This window comes from Phocoena phocoena, chromosome 11 (genome assembly GCF_963924675.1).
Source record: "Phocoena phocoena chromosome 11, mPhoPho1.1, whole genome shotgun sequence".
NCBI classification, from domain to species: Eukaryota; Metazoa; Chordata; class Mammalia; order Artiodactyla; family Phocoenidae; genus Phocoena; species Phocoena phocoena.
The window spans coordinates 31549115-31574735 of NC_089229.1; the positions used below are offsets into that span (position 1 = coordinate 31549115).

The 25621-nt window shown below is 37.6% G+C and overlaps 1 protein-coding gene across 3 annotated transcripts in view; it reads left to right on the top strand.

Moving 5' to 3' along the window:
- Nucleotides 1–25621, top strand: part of KITLG (KIT ligand) — an 88082-nt gene that overhangs the window by 57498 nt on the left and 4963 nt on the right. The window contains exons 4-9 of one of the 3 annotated variants that reach the window (XM_065888252.1): nt 5763–5933; nt 7208–7367; nt 7805–7888; nt 16555–16664; nt 17045–17112; nt 18384–18459. In XM_065888252.1, the coding sequence (XP_065744324.1) occupies nt 5763–5933; nt 7208–7367; nt 7805–7888; nt 16555–16664; nt 17045–17112; nt 18384–18423 (633 nt within the window). In that variant the 3' untranslated portion in view covers nt 18424–18459. Of the gene's footprint in view, nt 1–5762; nt 5934–7207; nt 7368–7804; nt 7889–16554; nt 16665–17044; nt 17113–18383; nt 18460–25621 lie in introns of those variants that run through there. The other 2 variants (XM_065888254.1, XM_065888253.1) reach the window with 2 other exon arrangements.

The window sequence follows — 25621 nt, forward strand, 5'->3', positions numbered from 1 at the left end:
ATGTTTTGTACCCTGGGCATCCATACCTCTAATTCTCTAATTCTGGCAAGATTGAGGGTTGACACTCATTAAAGAAAACAAAACAAAAGCAATCAAACTGGGTGGTAATCCTCGTAATTAGATTGGTTGGATTAGAAGATGGGGTGAAGACTGACTGTGACTATTCCTCAGAAGCCTCGTAGCTTATGAGCCAGGCCTTTCCTCCCTCTGAGTCTCTAATGGATATTTTACCCCAGCTCCGTTGTGGAGAAATCCCTCACAGTGCAGACAACTACATGAGGCCCACTAAGGAAGCAGACACGTATCTAAGACAGCTACCAAATGGAAAAGTAGTGCCAAGTGCATCCATGAAGAAGTGTTAAGAGTATGTTTTGTCCACTTTCAGATTTTAATTCCAAAAGGCTTACGGTGACTGCTCTTAGAGACTCTCTCTTCATCTAAGACTGATGTGGAAGAGTGTGTCAAATGTTTTCTACTATTAAACTGGAACAGTTTCTTAAATGAAGCAGGGGATGGAGATGAGAAAGCAGGCCAGATTTAGCAAGTCCCCAGGATGTTTTTATTTCAGCCAGTGACTCAAATTTACCAGTTCTGGGTCCACAGAGGTATTATGTCATACATACATCTTATGAAATTCATATATCATCTATTTTAAATTTTCATTGTTGGTTTTTGGAAGCGGTCATATTCCTGGTTATGTTTAGAATGCTTTCAATTGTAGTAGTTTTTATATCTTTAATTGTTAAATCATTAATTTGCTGCTTATGGTATTTTAAAATCCCTTAGGAAGTTCACAGTTTTTACCCAGATCTTCTGTGGTGGCATGCTAGCAGGTCAAGGACAATGAGTCAATATCATTGATTCAGTTAGCATTCTAGAATGATACATGTTATATGTGTGTGTGTATATATATATATAATATATATATATATATATATATATTATATATATATATATATATATATATATACACACACACACATACAAAGATGAATAGAAAGCATGTGTTGCTCCAGTAGTCCTAAATAGAGCTGCTATAATTGACCCAGAAAATGTAAGACAGAGGCTACCAAGAAAGAAGGTAAGAAATTAAGAGTATGGAGTTAAGGAGTTTGGAGTTTTTCAAAGCAAAACTATATTTCTTTTTGTATGTATATGGATGAATAAAACATTAAATTATGTGTACTTCAGGAATTTGAAAGGTACTCCTTACATCACCTCTTTGACATCCTGGGTGACTTTATCAACTTTATTAATTCTTCACATTCTTCTAGTGAAATAAAGAACATTATGTATATCTTACATTCTTCTGATATATGTTGTGAGTTAATATTTATATAAAACTATTTGTTTAAAATGGTGTCTGAAAGATAAAGAGTGACAATAATGCCTGTTATTAAGGTAAAGGAAAAAAATTAAATTTGTGACCCTCAAACTTTTAATTATCTATTTCCTAATCATAATCTTGGAAGAGGTGAAAAACAGAGAGACTTCCTATCATCTCAGAAATGAAATATTTAGTTCACTGAGTTTTGTTCTCTCTGCGAATCATTGACTATATTTAATTAAAAAGAAAATGCGAATCTGCTTGATATTCTTGTCAAAACTGGTTTCCTTTCTTGCAGGCAGACGAGTTAAAACTGGCTAATATTTAATATTGTTTACCTCAATTTTATCTTTAATAAATCCAATAATCTTTAAAAGCTAAAATATAACTGTTTAAACAAATTTAGTGACAAGAAAGAACTTTGGATTAGTCTTTTCCAAGAATGAATAATGAATGATATACAGTTAAAGACGTTTAGAAATATATTTTTCAGCAGTGTAGTCCAGAAGTTTATATCAAATATCAATGAATTTTTCATAAAAATTGACTCAGTTTTTTTGAGTCAATTGGACATTGACTCAATGTCCTTCTAAAAGGGCAGATATTGGGCTAGGCAGGATTTAAGTAAGAAATTAGAGGTTTAGGGTTGAAAATGTTACTGGGAAAAGTTGATTGCTTGGACTGTTGATTAGGTATGTGAAAACAAGGGTGGGTGGCCATGGGGCAAGTAGTCATAGTTAAATAAGAACTTGAATATGGAATGTAAACATAGAGTTCATTTGAAAATAGAGACAAACAGAAGTGGCAGTAAGCACCCGGGAGTTCCCAGTTAAAAATAAGAAACATACAAACTCTTTTCTGCTTTAACCACAAAAAAGCAACAAAAAACAAAACCAAAAAGAAACAACAGCAACAAAAAAACCAACCTGTTCATTTAAGGCAAAGACCACAGAAACAAAAGGAGTACCTTAGTTCAGAACAAGGGAATTTGATTTTGGTTCCTACACATCAGAGGATCTGAGAGGACAGGCAAGCTTATTCACAAAGTGGAGCAAGGACAGAGTTTGAAAAGATTAATACATGAGATCTGCTTGCCATGGAAAAATTTGCACAATTTCAACAGAATGAACGAATTGGTGAAGGCTGTTCTACCGAATAAGTACTATTAAGGCAGTATTTACAGAATGTGCTCTTTCCTGTATCCTAGGAAATCTGCCCCTTGCTGATAGGGCTGACTATCTAAAGGGAATTATCACCATCTAAACAGGCGGAAACTTGGAGAGCAGTCAGCCCCAAAAGAAAGACTGACAGCTTGTAAAGAGACTTGTTAATGATGCAAATATGAACTTGCATATGCTTGAGATAAGCGTTAATTTTACAAAACAAAGAGTTCATTCTCAACATGTTTTGGAAACACAGTCTTTGAGAACTTGGCTGATGTGTCAAATGAAATGGCCTAATTGAACTAATTCCCATTTAGGGGTTTGTTTATTCTACTTATCGGCAGCCAGAGCCAACACTCCCTAAAAGTTTTGAATGGCGTTTAATGCTTCCAGAAATTGCAGCTTACCTATCTGTAGATAAGCCAGTTTCCCTTTCAGCTGAATCATATTAATTAAAACTGTTCCGTTAAATAAATGTCACATGGCCCTCTTGTATAATTTAGAATACATGAATTACTCGACCTTCCCCCACAGAGATATTCTGCTGGTAGGTAAAGAAATAAAGTTTAGTGGTTTTATTCGTTTTACATGGTATCAGTTCCTCTCTCTGATTACAACATTTTTATTACAATAGGAGTCATTTTAAATTATTTAGGATCTTAATAAGCCAAGACCATTTTATCTTTGCCAATAATTATCTTATTTTTCTCAGTATAACATTTTAACAGTTAAAAAAAAATCAGGACCTTTACTTTAAAGATCTTTATAAGAGAGAAGATAACGTTACAGTATACCAAGTATGTGAATTTATGACCAATGATTATATTTTAAGTGATGTCACATTAATTTAAAAAAATTATAATCCATTCTAACATACTAAGAAGTTTTTCCTAATAATCTAAACTTTTATTGATCCACAGCCATTTATAGCAGGGGTTGGCAAACTATACCCTATAGGCCAGATCCAGTCTGCTGCCTACTTTTATATGGACAGGCAGCTGAGTTTGTTTTTTACAGATAAACATTTACAGTCTACTTGATGATAGAGAATGCTTTTAACCCCAAGCAAAATGTTGACCCAAAATAAAGCATTCCATTCTTTTTACTGGTAGACCTGTATTACAAAAGAAATTAAACATTTTTTTAAGTTTATTTATTCATTTATTTAATTTTTGGCTGCACTGGGTCTTCGCTGCTGCATGCAAAAAGGGTTTTCTCTAGTTGCTGAGAGTGGGGGCTACTCTTTGTTGCAGTGCGCAGGCTTCTCATTGTGGTGGCTTCTCTTGTTGCGGAGCACGGGCTCTAGGCATGCAGGCTTCAGTAGTTATGGATCACAGGCTCTAGAGCTCAGGCTGAGTAGTTGTGGTGCACAGGCTTAGTTACTCCACGGCATGTGGGATCTTCCCGGACCAGGGCTCGAACCCATGTCCCCTGCATTGCCAGGCGAATTCTTAACCACTGCGCCACCAGGGAAGCCCTAAATTCAATTATTATGCAAAAAAATTATATTCAAGTATAATCATTACCTTTTAAACTTTGTAATAAAAAAAAATTGTGGAAATTTATTTTCTCTTGTATAAATGGACCTACACAATATCCTTGATTTTTGCCTCTTGGCATAGAAAGCCTAAAATATTTACCATCTAGCCCTTTCCAGAAAAACATGGACCCCTATGATGGAGTATTTTTTCTCATTCATTTTTATTTTTTAATTTATTTTTTATTTTTGGCTGCTTTGGGTCTTCGTTGCTGTGCGCGGGCTTTTTCTAGTTGCCGTGAGCGGTGGCTACTCTTCATTGTGTGGGCTTCTCATTGCGGTGGCTTCTCTTCTTGCAGAGCACAGGCTCTAGGCACATGGGCTTCAGTAGTTGTGGCACACAAGCTCAGTAGTTGTGGCTTGCGGGCTCTAGAGCACAGGCTCAGTAGTTGTGGCTCACGGGCTTAGTTGTTCTGCAGCCAGTGGGATCTTCCCGGACCAAGGCTCGAACCCGTGTCCCCTGCATTGGCAGGCGGATTCTTAACCACTGCGCCACCAGGTAAGCCCCTCTCATTCATTTTTTAATCATACCTACATCAGTTCAGCAAGTAGTTTCTGAGCAACTCCCATATGACAGACACTGTTCTAGGCCCCAGGAGAACACTGTAGGGAACAAGATTTTATAAAAATACTGCCTTCATGAAACTTACATTCAAATTATGTACCTCATCTCCTCAAAACTACCTTGTTTCCATTTTTTCCATTGTATAGAGAGGCAAAGTGAGGTTCAGAGAATTTATGTAGCTTGTCTGGAGTCTCTCAGCCAGAACTGAACCCAGTTATATCTGACTCCAAGGCTTGAGCTTCTAACCAGTGGGCAGGTCTGGCTTCATGGGCAGGGGGCTCCATGCTTGGTTTCATGCTCTGCTGTCGCCATCTTGAAACTCTTAATCATTTTTTTGAACATGTTTTTGAACAATAAATACATTTCCATTTTGCCATTGGCCACACAAATTATGTAGCTGGTCCTGCCACTAAGGCAAACGTGCTTCTCTCTCAGACCACGTTCTGCCAGGGCTACTTTTTATGTTTTAAACACGCACGGGGGGCTTCCCTGGTGGCTCAGTGGTTGAGAGTCCGCCTGCCGATGCACGGGACAGAGGATCGTGCCCTGGTCCAGGAAGATCCCACGTGCCGCGAAGCGGCTGGACGTGAGCCATGACCGCTGAGCCTGTGCGTCCGGAGCCTGTGCTCCGCAACGGGAGAGACCACAACAGTGAGAGGCCCGCGTACCGCAAAAAAAAAAAACACGCACGGGAATTCATCTATGAAGAAGCCTTGAAATCTATCAAGGCCTTTAGAAAAATAAGCTATATTAATCCACTGATTCATTTTCCAATTCACCAAAAGACTGGAAGTTCCTTGAAGACTAGGACTGTCTCCCTCAATAATTTTTTTGTAGTTTCCTCTGGGCCTAAAGTTCTTTTAAATTCCATTAGTATCTGAACCTTGTCAAGGGCTCTGTCTTGGCTCTTCTTGTCTTAATTTTACTTCCATGGAAGAACAAAATCTTTACCATCAACAGTTTCCTCTGATCTTTATGCATTTGTAAATTTTGAAAGAGATGTTAGGTATGACTTAAACAAAACATAAGAACTAACCTGTTCTGATATAAGGAAATCCTTTGTCCGGGAGTCCATGACTGAAACATTGATGGCTTTGAAGGGTAATCCACAGGTAATCCACCTGTACTTAAAATAGGTGCTTTATCTTCTTTTCTTTCAATTTCTTACAGCCTAGTCATTGTTGGATAAGCGAGATGGTGGAACAATTGTCAGTCAGCTTGACTGATCTTCTGGACAAGTTTTCAAATATTTCTGAAGGCTTGAGTAATTACTCTATCATAGACAAACTTGTGAAAATAGTCGATGACCTTGTGGAGTGCATGGAAGAACACTCATTTGAGGTAACTTTGTATTCATTGGGATTGCTTTTTATTACTCTTCTCTAAAACCTGTGCTGATTGGTCATGGCTGGGATGGGGGCATATTTGTGAGATTTCTAATTTATAAATTTTTAATTAAAAATTTTTTAAGATGAGCACATCTCTTAGAGTTAACATCTCTTTTTATGTCAATCATATCAGTACAAATAGTGTGCTAATGGCATTGATAAGAAGTAGAGGTCACAAAAAGTAGGGTATATTAGACGAGGTATCATGAAGGAAATAACATACGCATTGGGGCATGAAAGATGAGTTAGGTGGTCAGTAAATGGCAATGTCTGGAAGAGCATTCCAAATACCAGAGAATGTCCATTTACTAATCATAGAGTAGTACATAGTAAGTGCTACATAGGTGTTAACTCTTATTATTACCTGCTTTTATTTATAATCATGTTTTTATGAATTCCTAAAATAGAGCTTTGACTTGTTTGGAGGATTTTATAGAAAATCATACTCTTTTTATTCTTTTGAGACTTTCTTCTTTCACTCTGCGTTATGTTTATAAGATATATCCACATAAAGCTGTAGTTTTTTTCTTGATTTTTTTTTTTTTGTTTTTTACTGTTTATAGAGCATTCCATTGATTCAATACACCACTGTTTATTAAACCACTCTCCTGTTTATTGGTGTAAGGGTTTATAAACACTGCTAGGAATAACTTTCTTATATGCCTCTTGGTGCAGTTGTGCAAGAGCTTCCTCAGAGTATTTACCTAGAAGTGGAATTTCTGGGTCACAGGATGGGCGCACGTCCAACTTTACTGGATAATATCAAATGTGCCAACTTATGGCATTCCAGTGACTTATAAGAGACCCCTCTGCTCCATGTCCTTGCCAGTACTTATTATCGTCAGACTTTTAAATTATTGACTATTTGGAGCATGTATTAATGGAGGGGTATTTTTTTTTAATGAGGAGTAATAATTTTAATGAGCATCTCTAAAGAACAGTGTCTGTAATTTGTTGTTAGGATTATTTCATTGTTATGATGTTGTATTCACCTTTCTCACCCTCACCACCACCCTCTTCCTTTTATCCGGAGTTCAGCCCCAGACTGAACTGGATGGGATCATTTACCCTGCAGTACCAATTTGAATTATATGTGTTAAAACAGTTGTCTAAAAGTGTCCGTTTCACTTGAATCTTTCAAGGACACATTTATAGTCTATTACCTTGACATCAGTTAAATCTATAGACTATTTGAAAAATATAATCCTATTTTTTTTCTTCTTCTAGAATGTAAAAAAATCATCTAAGAGCCCAGAACCTAGGCTGTTTACTCCTGAAAAATTCTTTGGAATTTTTAATAAATCCATCGATGCCTTCAAGGACTTGAAGATGGTGGCTTCTAAAACTAGTGAATGTGTGATGTCTTCAACATCAAGTCCTGAAAAAGGTAAGACATATAAGCATTTCTAATACAAGTATAAAAAGCAAGTTTGAATCTTATACGTATAGGTAAGAATCTACCTTTGACTCAAATATATGTGTAGCTAGGGAAAGAGGTGTGTATGTCTAATATAAAAGCAAATATCAGTGGCATGAAAGAAACAAACAGTTGTAGATTTGTTGGTGTTCAAGCCAAAACAACACTTATTGTGCATGAGTAAACAATATATGAGATAGTCATATTTTTATCTGATATTTGCTAGTAATGTACAATTATATTATTCTTCACCTCCAGTCTTCTTAATGTCCCCTTCTCAAATCTGAATAATCTAGATTTGGGAAGCAGACCTGGAAAGTACTCTGATATTGCACTTCACCTTTTGAGGACTCTGTAATTTATGTAAATCACCATGCAACACTGACACATTATTGCTTTCTATTTAGATTCCAGAGTCAGTGTCACAAAACCATTTATGTTACCCCCTGTTGCAGCCAGTTCCCTTAGGAATGACAGCAGTAGCAGTAATAGTAAGTACATGTATCTGATTTAATGCATGCATGGCTCCAATTAGCATCTGTAGGAGTATTGCATGGGCTTTAGAGGAAATTTTTACAATCATTACTATTAACGCTGTTCTGTTGCTATTCTTCCTGTTATGATCTTCCTGAGAATTAAATATTAGGTTTGTACAATTGGATTTCCCTATAGCTAGAGATAATGTTTAATCGGGGCAATAAATTTTCTGCTAAGATTATTTTAAATAAGGCATAAAATTACTTTTAGATGTATGATTTATGAACTTCTTTCATTGTTGACTTAAAATATATTTCGCGTGGAATTTGCCTGACAAAAATGGACTTTTAAAATGGAAAATACAAGTGCTGGTTTTATAAAATTCCAAGGATATTATCTGTTTTGTTGTGTATATCACTATTTACTATTGTGTGTTTGGAAATTTGATGATTTTTGTTATTTTACTATAAAATTACATGTTAGGGGAGAATATTCTTTCTCTGAGATTTCTGTCCTCGGTGGTGAAGAAGAGCCCAGTTACCTGGAAGTCTAATGTCTTTTTTTCAAATGGAGGCAAAGGTCACTATAAAGGTCATTGGATGTACTAAGTATCCTGATCCTCTAGCCTCATGGCAACTGTAGGGGGAAAAAATTCATCCTTTGATCTTAGCTAAGAAAGTCATCCCTTAAGACTTAGTAATGGGGCACTCTCATATGTTCAAGGACATCAAAGACCTATCTGTAAAAAGGAGTAATCAATTTAATACAAATCCACAATAGCAATGCTACAATTCAGAAATTAAAAGAAAAAGCTCTAAAATCCAATTTGTTTTAGATTTTTTGCCAACAAAACCTGACCTGAATTGTGATGAGCCTATTTATAATATTTATCTTTCTAAAGGTGAATATCTATGCATTTCACTAGGAAATATGAATGTGTTTGATTATAGGGTACTACCCAGACCTCATTGAAAATATTATATAATATACAATATTTACAGGACCAAACCTTCTAAGATCTAAAATTCTGAATCACATAACACATTGGATCTGAAAAGTTTTGAAGAGACACTTTGTATGTTAGTCAGTTAAGGTCTTTCCTACTAACTATGAATTTTATTAATCTTTCCAAAGAAGAAATTTTGTCTTCTTAAATTCTGTTTGTATTTCATTGATTTCTAATCTTATCTTTATTATTTCCCTACTTCTACTTTGGGTTTAATTTGCTCAATTTGTTCTAACTTCTTAAGTTCTTAAGGTAGAAAAAGTAGATCATTGACTCTAAACCATTCTTCTTTTGTAATATAAGCACATATATAAATTTCATTAAAAGCAGCTTTAGCTATATTCTACACATTCTGATATGTTGTGTTTCCATTATCATACCTTTAAAATACTTCTTTTAATTCTCCTTGTGATTTCTTCTTTGATTCATGGGTAATATAAAAGTGGGTTGTCGTCTAAAAATATGTGTTTTTTCTAGATATCTTATTATTAACTCCACTATTGTCAGAGAACATACACTGTAATCTTTTGAAATTTATTGAGACATTTTATGAGTATTATTCAAGTTTTGGGTGTAGCATTCTCAGATTTAATCCAAGTAGTTGATAGTGTTGTTTAGATCTTCTATATCCTTATTAAGTTTTTTGTCTAATTTTTTATTACCTACTGAGAGTGGGACATTAAAAATCTTTCCTTTTGGTTGTGGATTTGGTTATTTCTCCTTTTGGTTCTGAGTTTTTTGCTTCGTCTGTTTTGCAGGTCTACTATTAGGTGCTTATACATTTATTATTGTTATGTCTTCCCTGATTAAGTGATCGTCCTATCTTACTGCAATATCCCATATTAACTCTGGTAGAGCTCTTGTCTTGAAGTGGATTTTGTCTGACATTAGTAGAGCCAGCCTTTCTTCTGCTTACTGTTTTCATGTATACCATTTTTCTTCCTTTCATTTTCAACATATTGTCTTTATTTTAAAAGTACGTCTCGTGTAGACAGGATACAGTTGGGCCTTGCTATTTTATCTAGTACTCTACTTTTAATTACAGTGTTTCATCTGTTTGTATTTAGTACAGTTATTGGTATGGTTGGATGTGGGTCTACCATTTTGTTATTGGCCCCATTTGTTTATTGATACTCTGCTCCTCCTTTACAGACCTCTTTTGTGTTTTTTGTTTTTTTTTTTTTAGTGTTCTATTTTAATTACTCTGTTGGCTTTTCAACAGCACCTCTTGACGTCATTTTGTGGTTGCTTTAGGAATTACCACATACACCTTCACCTGTAACATTCTACTTAGAGTTAATGTTGTAGCACATCCAGAAACAACATAAGAACCTTGAAGCAGGATAGTTCCACTTGCCCACAACCATCTTTTGTGCTGTGTTGACATATATCTACATAGGTTATAAGCCCCACAATGCAGTCTTAAAATTATTATTTTAAACCATCATATGTCTTTTAAAGAAAGTAAGAGAAGGGAAAAAGAATCTTTTATATTTACCCACATATTTATTATTTCTTGTTACTCCTCATTCCCTCTTGTAAATCCAAATTTCTGTCTAGTGTTAATTCCTTTCTGGCTGAAGAGCTTCCTTTAGCATTTCTTGTAGTGCAGATCTGTTGCCACCAAAACAATTTTTTTTTCTTTTAATTGAAAAATGTCTTTGTCTTCAGTATTGCAGGTACTTTTTACTAGACATGGAATTCTGGGTTAAAAGAATTTTTTTTCTGAGTCCTTTAAAGATGTCACTCCATTGTCTTTGTGCTTCTGTTGTTTCTGACAAAAAGGCAGGCAGCATTTGTATGATGTTTTCCCTTGTATGTACTGGATCATTTTTCCCCTCTGCCTTTCAAAATTTTCTTCTGTTTAGGAGTTTAAAAAAGATGCACCTTGGAGTGGTTTTCTTGTTGTTTGTCAAGCTTCTTGGATACGTAAGCTTATTTTCCTCAAATTTGGGGGAAATTTGGCCATAATTTTTCCAAACATTTTTTTCTTCATTCTCAGCTCCTTTTGAGAGGAATCACACACATGTAGAATCACACATGTACCAATCCCATATATGTTAGGCAATTTGATAATATCAGTCTCACAGATCATGGAGGTTTTGTTCAGTTTGTTTTTTTTTCCAACCTCTCTTCTCTCTAGTCTTCAAAGTGAATAATTTCAACCTATCTGTTTTCAAGTTCCCCGGCTTTTCTGACATCTCTAATCTAAATTTTTCTTCCAGTAAAGTTTCATTTTGCCATTAATTTTTTTTTATTAAGACTTTATTGTTTTAGAGCAGTTTAAGGTTCACAGCAAAATTGAGGTGAAGGTGCAGAGATTTTCTTACATACCCCCTACCACCACATACCCATAGCCTCCCCCATTATCAACATCCTCCACTAGAGTGGTCCAGTTGTTACAGTCGATGAATCTACATGGACACATCATAATCACCCACAGTCCATAGTTTACATAGGGTTCACTCTTGGTGGTATACAGTCTGCAGGTTTGATTCCAGTGTATCTTTTCATTTCTAAGTTTGTACTTTGTATTCTAGAATTTCCATTCGATTCTTTTTATATTTTACATTTTTCTGCTGAGATTTTTCATCTGCATATTCATTATAACAATATTTTGTTTTTTGGCCCTTGGATACAGTTGTAACAGCTGCTCTGAAGTTCTTGTCTCCTAATTTCAACATGTAGGTCATCCCAGCTTGGTTTCTATTAACTGATTTTTTTCTCCCTGATTATGGGTCACATTTCTCTTTAGATGGTTAGTAATTTTTGAACATATGTTGGATATTATGGATATTATGTTGTTGAATATCTGGATTTTGTAGCATTCCTTCAGAGACTTTTGAGTTTTTTACTGGTAGGCAGTTCAATTCCTAGCAGATCAGCTTTATTTTCCTTCCCAGTCATGTTTTTTAAGCTTTCTTAGAGGGAGGCGAGAGAGTAGCTTTATTTCTAAGGCATAGAGTTTCTGAGATGTTTCTTGAGTACCTGGAAAATCTCTCCATTCTTGCTTGTCAGAACTCCTTCGTCTCTGAATTGACTGCTAGGGTCTCTGTTAAAGTCATAGCTTCCCGGGCATTGTTTATTGCCAAGTTTTGTGAAGTCTTTCCCTGTGCCTGTACAGCTTATTAGTCAACCAATGACTTAAGGAGACTCCTCCAGAGACTTCTACCGCTCCTGTTCTGCACAGCTCCTTTCCCACAAATAACCCTGCCTCATAAACTCCAGCTAGGGCAGCAACCCTGAACTTCATTCTCTGATTCCCTACCTCAGTGAGACTACTAAGTCTGAAGGTGCCTCCCAGCCAGAAAATCAGGACAGTCGTGAGCCTTACCACATGTGTTTTTTCCTCTCTCGGGGATTACACTCTTGGGCTGCCTCTTGGCTGATGTCTGAAAATAGCTGCCTCGTATAATTTGTTTAGTATAATAATTATTTAAGTTGGGAAGGCTAATCTGCTATAATCATGGTTGGAAGAAAAAGTCTTTTCTACTTACTTGAAAAGACAAACTGAATATAAAACACCTATTTGGTCCTGTACCTCTGAGTTTATAGGTACTTTTTAAATTGCAACATGAATGACCAGTCTTCTTTTTTGTTTTCCTTTTTTTCTTCCTTTTTGTAAAAAATATGGGTCTTGCATAATCAGCTTTTGGCCAGGTGTTGTCACTCATGAATGAATATGGCACTTAGATACCCATGCACAAGACTAGCTCTTATGTAGTGTACATTCTCATAGGAGAAACAGACACAAATAAAAATAGTCATAGTATTTTATAATATATATTATTTATATTATAATATAATATGTATAATAGAAGTATGTAAAAGCTTTTAGTTGTAGCATAAAGGAGGTAAGACTTTTTCGGGAGTAGGGTCAAGGAAATTTGAAGAAAGCATGCTGGTTTTCAGGGATAAGACAGACCCCAAATGTGGCCAGGCTGGCCAGAGGACCAGTGCATATGAAGGAGGAATCCAGAGGTGTAATGCCCTCTCTGTAGCTTATAAGGGAAAATCATGGGATAATGTAAGAGTGTATAAGTTATCCAAAGGGAACTGTGTTTTCAAAGTTACAGTAATATCCTTAGTACCAAGCTAAAAGGATGTTTTTAAAATGATTGAGATTCTTACAGATAGTATATTTAAATAATAGGGAAGAAAATCCTTACTTTGGCATTAACTTACTCATCTTCCAGAGAGTCTTGAGTCAGACTGCCTGGGTTTATATCCCAGCTCTAGACCTTGGCTAGCTATGTGACCTTGGGCAACTGTCTTAATCTCTGGAATCCTCAATCAAATGGAGGTTGATAATCTCTCCTTCACAGGTTTTCTGTGAGTTTTTGTTTTTGTTTTTGTTTTTTTTGCGGCACGGGGGCCTATCACTGCTGTGGCCTCTCCCATTGCGGAGCATAGCCTCTGGACGTGCAGGCTCAGCGGCCACAGCTCACGGGCCCAGCCGCTCCGTGGCACGTGGGATCCTCCCGGACCAGGGTACGAACCCGTGTCCCCTGCATCGGCAGGCGGACTCCCAACCACTGCGCCACCAGGGAAGCCCTTCTGTGAGTTTTAAATGAGTTAGCACATGTATACTTGGAGCTGTGCTTGATGTATAGTACACGTTCATCATTAATTATTAGAACAATGAGATCTAGCACTGAGGCTGGGTCAGTGGTGAGCTTTGAAGTGCCAGCAAGCCTGCGGTGAGCTTTGAACCTGAATCAAGGGAGAATACTGAGTTGCATACTTTTTAAGGACCAAGGAGAGAGCCATGTTCATAGCCATGGTCCCCATAAGCAGGCTTACTCTACAAAGGAGTTCAGCAAAGTTGTTGCACAGTTTTTTGTGTTCTGCGTTTGTAGAGATGTCTGATGTTATTAGTCAAACCACACAAATCAGTTCCCACAAATTTTGAACTGTGGACAGCTTTCATAATAATGAGATACAATTAACATGAAAACAACCCAGGAATTTGGGGTTACTCAAATCCTGTCCAGATCAGCTCCACCACCCCATACACTTTCTGGGGTGATCTTTTCATAAAAGAAAAGCTTTGGCCCTAATACCCTTCATATGGGCCTTGAGGCACATAATTCAGATCTCATTGATCCCTGGCTGATAGCAGCAGTAGTAAGTATTTGGAGTCATGCCCTGGAGGCGTAAGCAAGGCTTTTCTGATAACATCAATTTTTCTCTCCCTGGAAGAGGAATGGCAGGATCACTGAAGAGAGCCCAAGGCCTGGCTGTGAAGCCATTTGCATTAACAAGAGAAGTAAGCAAAGTGAGGTGACACCTCTGTGGGAGGGAGGTTCAGTTCCTGTGGGTCTGACCCCCTCCCTTCTCTCTCCCGCCGGAGGACTGCTGCTGCGTGCTAGTCAGATTCCAGAACATTGTTCAGGGCCATAGTCCTAGGGGTGGAAGTTTAAAGTGGTTAAAAAGTCACAGTGCTCTGGTAGAGGGAGGTGAGCTTTCTTTAGCCTCTAAAGAAACACCTCCCTCAGGGGCTGTCCTCCTACCTGAGAAAGATTTTGAGTGGGGAGTCCCAGAACACCTCACTCTGTAGTAAGCTCCTTTTGCTTATTGCTGGTGGGTGTGGTCTTTCCTCTGGTCTGATCGATGCAGTTCAAGATTTGGCTTTTGGATAGAATAAGAAGAGCAGGGTTTTAGCTGCCTTGATTCTGGGGCATCTGGCTGCCCAAACATAGGTAATGGAGTTCTCCATAGCACCATCTTAGCTCATTAGTTTTCCATTGGAGCTGGGGACAAAATATGAATAGCTTTCTTTGTTCTCTCTGTATATGTCTATGTATGTCACCTGGCCAAATCATAATCACATGCCAGCAATCCCAATAGACAGTGTGGGCCATCGTGGGTTGGCCATCAAGGAGAATTCAAACATGTCACTGGAATATAAACACAAACAGCCAAATTATTTACAGATAACAATATAAGCATTTCTAAAACGGTCGGAATTGCGTGTTAACTCCAAATCCATTTCCTCATAGAAAACACCTTTATAAATGGTAGTAAAATCCCTGACAAGTACACATAATCTTATATAACCCTTAAAATAGCTATATTATTGGAATAACAGTATTACTTCAGTTATACCAAATCCCATTTTATAACTAAGGCTTAATTTGGTGATAGAATTCATGTTGAGCTTTAATTTAAGATGCCTAAAACATATTTCCCATGGGGTTATAGGATGTGAGGTGGGCCAAAAGAGCTGTCAGTCTAGTCTTAAGGAAGTGATTCATGGTTACGTGAATGGAAGATTCCACTTTACCCAATGTCCCTTAGTATAAGGGACACCCATGACTCACTACATCCCCCCCCGCCATTTCCTACCCCAGCACACACACACAGACTTACTGTTTTGAGAGCCTCTTTGGAAACATAAGAATCATAGAATTAATGAATTTCCTGTACCAGGTTTACCAATGGTAGGCAAATGGGCAATTTCTGTTCTCACTATAATAGATAACATTTGTTTCTTGCCTCTTCGGTTAAATCTATGAGTTTATTTTTCCATCTTAAATGCTGATACACATACAGTGGTTTGGTTCTTTTATATTATGTACTTTAGGTATTTTATATGTTAAATAGGTGACTATAGGCTGACACAGTACCCAAGTATCATTGCAAAATATCATAGCCCAAAACAGTCACTTTCCCTTGGATTGGTTTACATTTTGATCATACGATTGTTGAAAGTGTACAATTTCTAACTGTATTACATCTTCAAAAGAAAACTGAAAGTTTAACTCTTACAAGCTGACACATATGTGTCAATGTTTTCAAACAACTAAGCTGTTCCTTGTAAGGAGATAGACAGAAAAATCTGTCAAAATGTTAAGTTTTGTGTTGGGAACAAGAGACGCCTGGGGGAGATGTGTTGTTTAATTCCTGAATCATTCTGCTTCTCATGGAAGAGCAGAGCAGGGTGAAGGGAGGTGTCCCAAGTTAAACTCATGTGTGTGTCTTCTCTCTCACTAAATTACATATTTAGAGTCAGCTTAAGGAGACCCTGGTACTTCCAGCCATTCTTTCATGTTCAGTAGTCTAAGACTTTTGAACACAGAAAGTCTGAAAATTCAAACCTTTACGCCATGGTACAGTTCGGGGCCCTACCTGGCATCCAATAAATGTCAGCTGAGGATGTGATGAGGAGACACCATAATTCTAAACTTGAGGTCCCTAAAAGTACTCTAACCACAATGTACAGGTATTAACTTAATATTTGAGGCAGGCCGAACATAGCTTGATGCATGCATCCAGACCTTGACCCGGATTGCAAAATGTCTTCTTTAAAATTTCTCGGCAAGATGTGAAGTGTGAGAAAGTGAGCAGATATTAGAAGATAAAGGCATGGAAGATGGATTTGCTTGATGATATAAATCATTTGCAGGTATATGTCATCTGTGTTCCATATGGGTCTGCATTAACCAAGTCAAATAGCCCTCTGCCTGGGGGGTTTCTTTCTTTTTTCAACTTGTATCTTTTGGAGACTACATGGACTTGCATTGCAAGCAGGAAAATCAGCGTTTTAAGCATTTTAAACAGATAGGTCAAGAGTACATTTCGGAAACAGTTGGGAACAACCACAGGATAAGAGCAAAACAAAACCTCTGGCATGGAGATACTGTGTTCACCACTGTACTGTTTAAATTACAGGGAAGGCCTCAAATCCCATTGAAGACTCCAACCTACAATGGGCAGCCGTAGCATTGCCAGCATTCTTTTCTCTTATAATTGGGTTTGCTGTTGGAGCCTTATACTGGAAGGTAAGTGTTGCTATTCTTTTTTTCTTTCCCCTTGATCACAAAATTTCTGAACTTTATATATTTATTTGTTCATACTATATTACATCACTGATTAGCTAACAAACTGCCCTTTTCTAAGAAAGGATCCTACCAAGAAAACAATATTTTTAATTTGATTACTATTTAAATCTTTCAGTTTCTTTATTATTCTTTCATCTCCAACATCCTAAAAATGCTGAGTTGATAAAAACCATGCATTTTTCATAATTTCTTATTGCAAAAGTATTTTTAGATGCTGCATGCTGATGAAAACACAGAAGTGGAGACTGTTTGCCTCTTAAAGAGTACATGAGATATTGATATTTTTACAATATATGTATATATCACTGTTCTTTTCCCAGAAGAAACAACCAAATCTTACAAGGGCAGTTGAAAATATACAGATTAATGAAGAGGATAATGAGATAAGGTATTTTGTTTTACTAAATGTGTGCATAAGTAAGCTTGACCTTGCCACTTCACATACCGTGCATATGCTCGTAACCTCTTTAAGAAGTGTTTCACTCTCATGATGGCAGCTCCCAACTGATGTCTTCCAAGTTTTATCCACATTTCTGATCTCTCATTGTCTCTTCAGTCCTACATCTCCGTTTACTTGGGAAATACCTTCATATAGTTGTCTTCATAACCCTTCTTATGGTATCATCTCTGCTCTCTTTATTTCTATAAACAGCAGAATCTTGCTCACGTTCCTGGTCATGGAGCTCAGGAGGCACGTTTGCTTATTCTCCTCTTTTCCACACTATAGCCAAGACATGCTTAGCTCTTTCTTTGGCAATAGTCATTATCTTCATCATATCTTTATTATGTCTTGACTGAGTTGCTACCACAGAATATTTCTTTTCCTCGGCCTTTCTAAACTCCACCTTTGTCTCATTCTTCTGTAAACCCCATTTCTTTTTTTTTTTTTTTGCCGATACGTGGCCCTCTCACTGCCGTGGCCTCTCCCGTTGCGGAGCACAGGCTCCGGACACGCAGGCTTAGCGGCCATGGCTCACAGGCCCAGCCACCCCGCGGCATGTGGGATCTTCCCGGACCAGGGCACGAACCCGTGTTCCCTGCATCGGCAGGCAGACTCTCAACCACTGCGCCACCAGGGAAGCCCTAAACCCCATTCTTAATATCACTTCCTAGTCAAGATACTTTCAGTTATTTTTCTCTTGCATACTTCATATATTTGACCTCACTCTGGCTTTCAGAGCCCTTAATTTTTCTCAACCTACTCAGTATTTTATTCAAAGCCAAATACAAAAATTGTTTTGTGAGACCTTGCCACTTATGGTGGCTGACGCTGATCACTTCTTTACCCTATCCCATACTGCTCCAGGACCAATGCTTTGATTTTACATTCAGTTATAGTTTTCATTTGGCATGTTATTTTCTCTTATGCTGCATGTGTACATATTCACAAATTAAGTGCATATAAGCATTTTCCGTATGTGTATCTGCATATGCGTAGAGAATTTTTTAACTACTTGGGGAGACTATGTGGAAGCAGATGAAGTCTTCCCTCTTCCCTACAGTAATATCATGAAGGTAAGCTTCCCACTCAATTTTGCAATCTTTTGCTACTGTATTTACAGAAAAATAAAAACTGCCCTTTACAATGCCCAGATAGATCATGGTTACTTCAGAATCTCTGTCTAAATGCAAATAAGCATGTTTCTTATTCTTTTTCAGTATGTTGCAAGAAAAAGAGAGAGAGTTTCAAGAAGTGTAATTGTGGCTTGTATCAACACTGTTACTTCGTACATTGGTAAGTATTAAGAATTCAAGCTAAAAGATATAACAAGGACTATACAGCATCCTAGACTCCAAAATTTATTAAGTCTTCTATCAAGCTGGGGTCAGTAATGTTAGCTGAAGCTGTTATGTAATTAATTGAATTGTGCATTCTCAGGTTTTGAAAGGCAAGCAGTATTATTCCAGTTTAGTGGATTCGTCTTGTATGGGAGATATACAAAGCATTAACAGTTGAGCGTTTCCTAATTTTTTTCTTTTTTGGCTGCGCCACTGGGACTTGGGGGATCTTAGTCCCCCAAACAGGGGTTGAACCCGTGCCTTCAGTGAAAGCATGGTGTCCTAACCACTGGGCCACCAGGGAATTTCTGAGTGTTTCCTATTTTTGAGGCCAGAAAATAAATTAGACAAGGGGCAAAATAAAATATTTTGGACTAAATAGGACTAAAATAAAATATTATTAATAGAAGAAGAATAAATAAAATCAACTTCAATTAGGTGTGATTAACATGATAGGAAAAGTATCTCATTTTTTAAATGCTGAAACAAGCGAAAATCAAAAACATTGCCCTGCTATTTTAAGGAAAAGTAGAAAAGGTCAAAATCCCATACAGTAAAAAAAAAAAAAAAAAATCCCATACAGTAGGAGAGGGAAATTGTCAAGGTAAAGTGCCACCTGCCACATGACACAATACTTGTGCCTCATCACAGTCCAGAGCCCAGGACACACTGAATATAAACCGGGGACTGATAACCTGTTGTGATTGTGTGGGTCTGTGAAGGGCCTGGGGATGAAGGGAGACTAGGAAAACATGACCAGAGGGCGCTGATGTTTATACCTCCTCTCCCCTCTCCTGTCTACTTTCTCAACTCCCAAGCTGCAGACGCGGTGCAGGGAGCACCCTGAATGGCACTAACCTGATCCAACGTCATGCATGCTCTTCCCATTTGTACTTCTGCCAACTCACTGTTAATTCTGTTCTGCTCATGAACCCCCATTTATTACAGTGGTGTATAAGTGTTCTTTCATCTTCCTAAATCTTCAGTTCTTCCCCTGCACTCCCTCGTGGTTAGAGGATCATTTACTCGCCCGATTATTATAGACGTGGTCTCTGGTGAGCTTCACCTTTTCCTTACAGGTCACTGTCCTTCCAGCTTTCCCTTCTGTCCCAGATTCAGAGATTTCTCTCTAGATTGAACCTTCCCCAGGGAAACTGGGTCACAGAGCCTTTGTCTCCTCCAGTAACTCACTTTTATCAAACATCATTTTTCAACAACCCAAAATAACATCATATAATAATAGTAATTATGTCGCATATGCCTCTAACACTTTAACCCTGCTATTACACGGACTTCATTTTTGCCTTGAATCATGCCCTTGATCACCACGTCTGGAGCACGAATAGCACCCTCTCTTCTGCTCCCATCGTAGCTCTCCTCTAGCCTCATGTTTCCTGTCAAACACTGTAAAGGAATAAACCCTTCACTTGACCCTTTTTATTTTCGGGTGCAGTATTCCCCAAGCTGAAATCATTGTTATTCCAAGAAACATTTCTTTGACCTCCAATCCCAGTACAAACCTACTGTTTTTTCCCCATCTGCTGTTTCACTTCCCTTAAGCCAGACATCCACCAACTACACATTAAATGGTTAATTGAACCTTAAAGGCTCAAGTAATGTTCTCTGTGGTTTGCTTTTCGATGGCATCACTGGGATCCTGTTTTGGCACGTAGGTGATGTGGTGTTTAATTGTGGCATTTGTCCTGTGACATTTGGGAAATGGATTATGATGGAAAAGCCCAGGGCACTTGTCTAGGAGAAAGAAAGATGGCATTTTAAAGCAGCTGTAGTCAAGCAACTTACACATGCTGGTCAGGGAATATACAAGGACAGGAAGTGGGTCTGTCTGGTTCTTGCTATATCTCCTCACAAGTACCTCACTTGTTGCCTAAGCAACAATGTAGGTGCTCAATAAATGTCTGTTGAAGTGACTGAGTGAATAAATAAACCCTAAATGAAAATCTTACCAAGTGGTAAGGAAGATAGCTCTGCTGAAGTGGCCTTTTTTTTAAGGTTCTTTTTGTTTTGCGAGACGAATATGTTCTAGAGACCTGCTATACAACATAATGCTTAGAGTTAAAAAAACTACATTGTGTATTTAAAACTGTGTTCAGAGGGTAGATCTTGTGTTAAGTGTTCTTACTGCAATAAAATAAGATGTTTTGAAACAATCTTTTAAAAAGTGCAGTAAGGTTTATTTTTATCTTGTATGTGTATGTGTGTGTTTAATTTGCTGATTTTGGTCAGTAGGACAGCAAAGTATGTACAGCAAGGGGGAGTACAGTCATATGGGAAATAGCTAAATTATTTTTCTTAAAATCTGAAATGTTACTCATAGAATTAAACGAATGAAATTAGACAGGTTAAAGAAGCCCCAAATTGTTTAGAAATAAACTTATCACATATCATTGAGGAGCTGGTGTAAAATAGATGACCTTACTTCTCACCATCTCTGCAAAGCTCTCTCAAGGCTCAGCTCAGAACCACCACCTCCAAAAAGCTAACTTCCCAAATGAAAGTAATCTCTCTTTTATGGCCGTCTCATTATATTTTGTATTACATTTCATACAGTATTAATATGGTATTAGTTACCATTACTTACATAGACATTACTTACTCACAGCCACTTACATAGATGTTTTGTGTCCTCTTCTAAACCATAAGTTCTTAGAGGACAGGACTGGTTTCTGAATTTCATTTTGGAATCCCATTAAACTATATAGTTTACACTTTGCACATGCAAGTGATGAATGTATCTGTTGAATAAGTGAATGGAGAGATGGATGAATACCTCAGAGAACTGCAGTAACGTGAGAATAAAATTTATGGAGTAAAAACAAAAATAGACGTGTGTAGGTAGAAGTAAATAAGAATTCAAATACTGAGGGCAAGATAGATAAAAGGAAGAAAAGAGAAGCAGCTCATTATCATGAATCTGCAAACCCCGAAGTCAAAATATATATGTATCATTTGTAACCATTTATTGAGTACCCATCGTATAGAGAAAGCCTGTTCCTTGTACCAACAGAGGTTTGGTAAAACCTGCCAAGGAAATTTGAGTATAATTTGGGGAAAGGGATGTGGTGGAGGGAAAGGCTTGGGAGAACAGACTATGACATGGTAGGAGAGGAAATATGCCAAGAAATAAGAAGAACAGTAGTAAAAAGTACCAAGATAGAAATGAAATATGGAGTTGTAATTATATATTTTAAAAATTGGATATAATTTGGATTATAGTCATTTTCTTGCTTCACAAAAAAAGGGGAAAATATAAGGAATGACTCAGGTTTGTGGCAAGGATTTCTCCCTGAAATAGAAGTTTCATGAACTAAAACAAATTAAACCAGGACAAATATTGGAACACTAGAATAGAAAACATATGGAATAGTTCTCCAACCTATAATTGGAAAATGAAGAGGAGGATTTGATATTTTAAATACAAGGAAGGAATGTAGATAATGACCCAGAAACAAAAGAAGTTGCCTCTAAGAGAAAATATACAAAAGCGGTGTTTATTTGACATCAAACGTGAAATTATCTCTGCAAAAAGTTAAAAATGTATTTAGTCAACTAGCTAACGACAAGTATATGTATGTGGCATCCCAGAAGAATTTTTCATTTATTGGGTTGCGTGTAGCACAGTTTAAGAGAAAGAAATAGAGTAGATCATAGCACAATTTTACTCTTCATTCTAACCACAAATGTGACACCAACAAGCTCTAGTACGTGCATTGTTGGATGCAAAGCTTAATATAACCTAGTTCTGTCCTCAAATTGCTTATGGCCTACAAAAGGAGATAAGACATATGCATAATAACCTATTATTTTAAAACAGACTAAAGGAGATTTTGGTTAAAAAACAACAAAAGAAGCTGACAAAGAAATGCAATAAATAAGGAGTCAAAGGCAAAGCCACTGCATATGGTTGTAGAGGATGTGCCCTGAACATAGCTGTAGATAATGACTGGTACAGATGGCATCCCATTGAATTGTACCACCCATACACAATTGTCTTATTTAACAGGAGAGAGAAATCATTCGGAGAAAGGCTTTATTGTAAGGGTGATGGAGGTGGCATTTGTATGAAACTGGATCTTGGATGATTGCTAAAATTTTACTGGCAGTAGGGAAGGGGTAAATCCAGATACTGCAAATGGCGTAAGTTAAATCAGGGAGCTGAAAGTACAGACTGTGTTCAAGAGTTTGTACAGCTGGACTCCAGTAGAAGTACACATAAAGGGTTAAAATGCTGAGAAAGGATGGGCATCAGTTTGAAACAGGGTCTGAATTCCAAGTACAGGGGTTACACTTTATTGAGTAATATAAGGAGTTGTTGGAGGGTTTAGAAAAGACGTAATACAATCAAAGCAGAGGTTTAGGAAAGTAATCAGACGTTGGCATGGCCAGATGGATGGGAGTGGTGACCTGGAATCAAGGAGTCCACTTAGGAGGCCAATCTTCAAAACAGATGTGAGAGAATGACAACCTGAACTAGGGTCACAGCCATGGAAATAGGAAAGCATAGGCCATTTTGGAGTCACTGCAGTAAAAGAACAAGTCCTAGTTCCTGATGGGATGTGAGGCTTGACATCACAGGCAGTAATCAGGGATGATTTGGAGCCTATGGGACTAACCAGATGGCAGTGCCAACAGAAAAAAATGGGAGAAGGAGCCGTTAGTAATTATTAACCAGTGGCCAAATATGCTTCACTGGAAATTCAGAGTACAGTAAGGGCTGCAAATAATAGATTGGGGATTGGGAAGTCATCCACAAAGAATTCTAATTGAGACCTTGGGAGAAGGACTGTGTAATCACGGAGAAGGCCCAGTTTGGTTGACGGTAAATAGCATGAGTTTGTAGATACTGAGATGGCGGTGTTTAGGGACTTATCCCAGCATGGTAAGTGTAGAAAGTAATTTTTTTTTTAATTTATTTTATTTATTTATTTTTGGCTGTGTTGGGTCTTCGTTGTGGTGCACGGGCTTCTCACTGCAGTGGCTTCTCTTGTTGCAGAGCACAGGCTCTAGGCGTGCGGGCTTCAGTAGTTGTGGCACGCAGGCTCAGTAGTTGTGGCTTGTGGGCTCTAGAGCACAGGCTCAGTAGTTGTGGCACACGGGCTTAGTTGCTCCGTGGCCTGTGGGGTCTTCCCGGACTAGGGCTCGAACTCATGTTCCCTGCATTGGCAGGCAGATTCTTAACCCCTGGGCCACCAGGGAAATCCCTAGAAAGTAATTCTTACTATAATTAGGCTGGTGGAGAGATTCATAAAAGAAACACAACCTGGAAGTTTCCAGTAGATCTAAGACAGAAGAAAGTTGATCCTAGAATTGGAATAGGGATGAGGGCAAGTTATGCTGGGACATTTATTGCACAGGACTCAATAATGGTTGGTTACCAATGACCAGATCTTTGACTCTTTACCACATATTTCCTAAGAATTTTGAAGGTTTTGGTTTGGAGCTCCCTCTGTGTAGATACATTGTGATACAGAGGATTAGAAGGGATTAGACTTGGGTCTAATCTGCACCTTAACTAGCTGTATGTTCCTGGATGAGTCAGTTGTCTTTTAACCCCTGATTCTTCAAATGTAATGAGGGGATAATAATACTCACCCTATTTATTTCATGAGGTTGTTGCCAGAATCCATGGTATTATTATAAAAATGGTAGTTTCGTTCTATGGGAAACTATTTGTTGGTTTTTACGTTTGTTTTCTTTGCTAAATGATCCAAAGACATAATCAGAATAGATTTCCAATCTTGCTTCTCTACGCTTACGTTTAGAGTTTCAAGTTATTTGTAGCTTTTTCAAAAAAAATATATATGTTTTGCTTTTTTGTGATTTCCTTCTGCTTTTCTAACCAAGTTTTATTTTTAAAATATCTGCTAGGTAATTTGCATTTCTGAAATTTGCTCTTAATGCCTGTTAATTTTTCCTTCAGTATTTAATTCTGCTTTCCTAAATACAGGTTTTCTATTTTTTTAGAGTTCTCTGTTTGGTAAATTGTCATGTAATATGGTTTTTAGTATATTATTACATTTTATATATTTACATTTTCAATATATTACACTTAATGATTGCATACATTTCATATATTACATTAGAGTAATATACATTTAGCATATTACTGGAAAAAAACACTGTACTTCTTATCACTCATACTATAAAGTTTTATATATAGCCTATGTAATGATCGCAAACATTTTAAAACCAGTGATCTCTGGTTCTGGGATTGATAAATAAGGACAAAATAGGAAAAGAGTAGGGAAGAAACTAAATGCAAAATACACATTTATTTAGGGGTTGTGATTGAAAATAGCATGCAAATGCTGCCTATAATTTTTTTAAAAAAAGATAAGGAAGTACAAATACTTCACTTGAAAGTTGAAAAATCTGAAAGCTGAGTCCAAAGCTCAGTGGTTTAACACCAGCACTGAAAAGCTAAAACAGAGTCTGGCTTTCATGCTTCAGCAAGTACAGTAAGCTGTGCTGAGGCCAAATGAACTTCCCCAGAGGCTTTGTCAGGAATGTGGTGCCAGGATTTCTATCTTTCTTTTGGCTGACAGTACTGAAGGAGATCTTACTGCTGCTATTTCCTCAGTTGGGAGAAGTGATTGCTAGAACCTGGCTAGGCAGTCAGGATACTGGCACTGATCTGTGGCTAGGAGGCTGTCATTTGTGGATGGCCTCTGATCAGCCTCTCCACCTGTCCCAGATATCTCTTTCATGCCACTCCATCAATCTCCACTTCTCCACTCTGAACACCGCCATTGTTCTTCAGACCCTCTCCCCTCACCACCTGTTTACAACCTCTTGGAAGCCTTGTTAGAGAAATTCAAGGCTACACAGATTGATAACACTCTTATCAGAAATGGAGATAATCTGTGCTGTGCTTGGGGGTATGAAAGCCACAGGATATTCATTCATCCACTCTGTGTTCAAGAAATATTTATTGAGTACAAGTGGCCCCCTCCAGCGCTATGCAAACGTAGAGCATTCCAATGAAACCTGTCTTAAACCAAAATGGCTTAAGCAAAGAAGCAATCACCTTAGGATACATCTTGCTAATGGGACGCATAAAATAAATCGATGTAAAGCACAGATGCTCATAGACACAA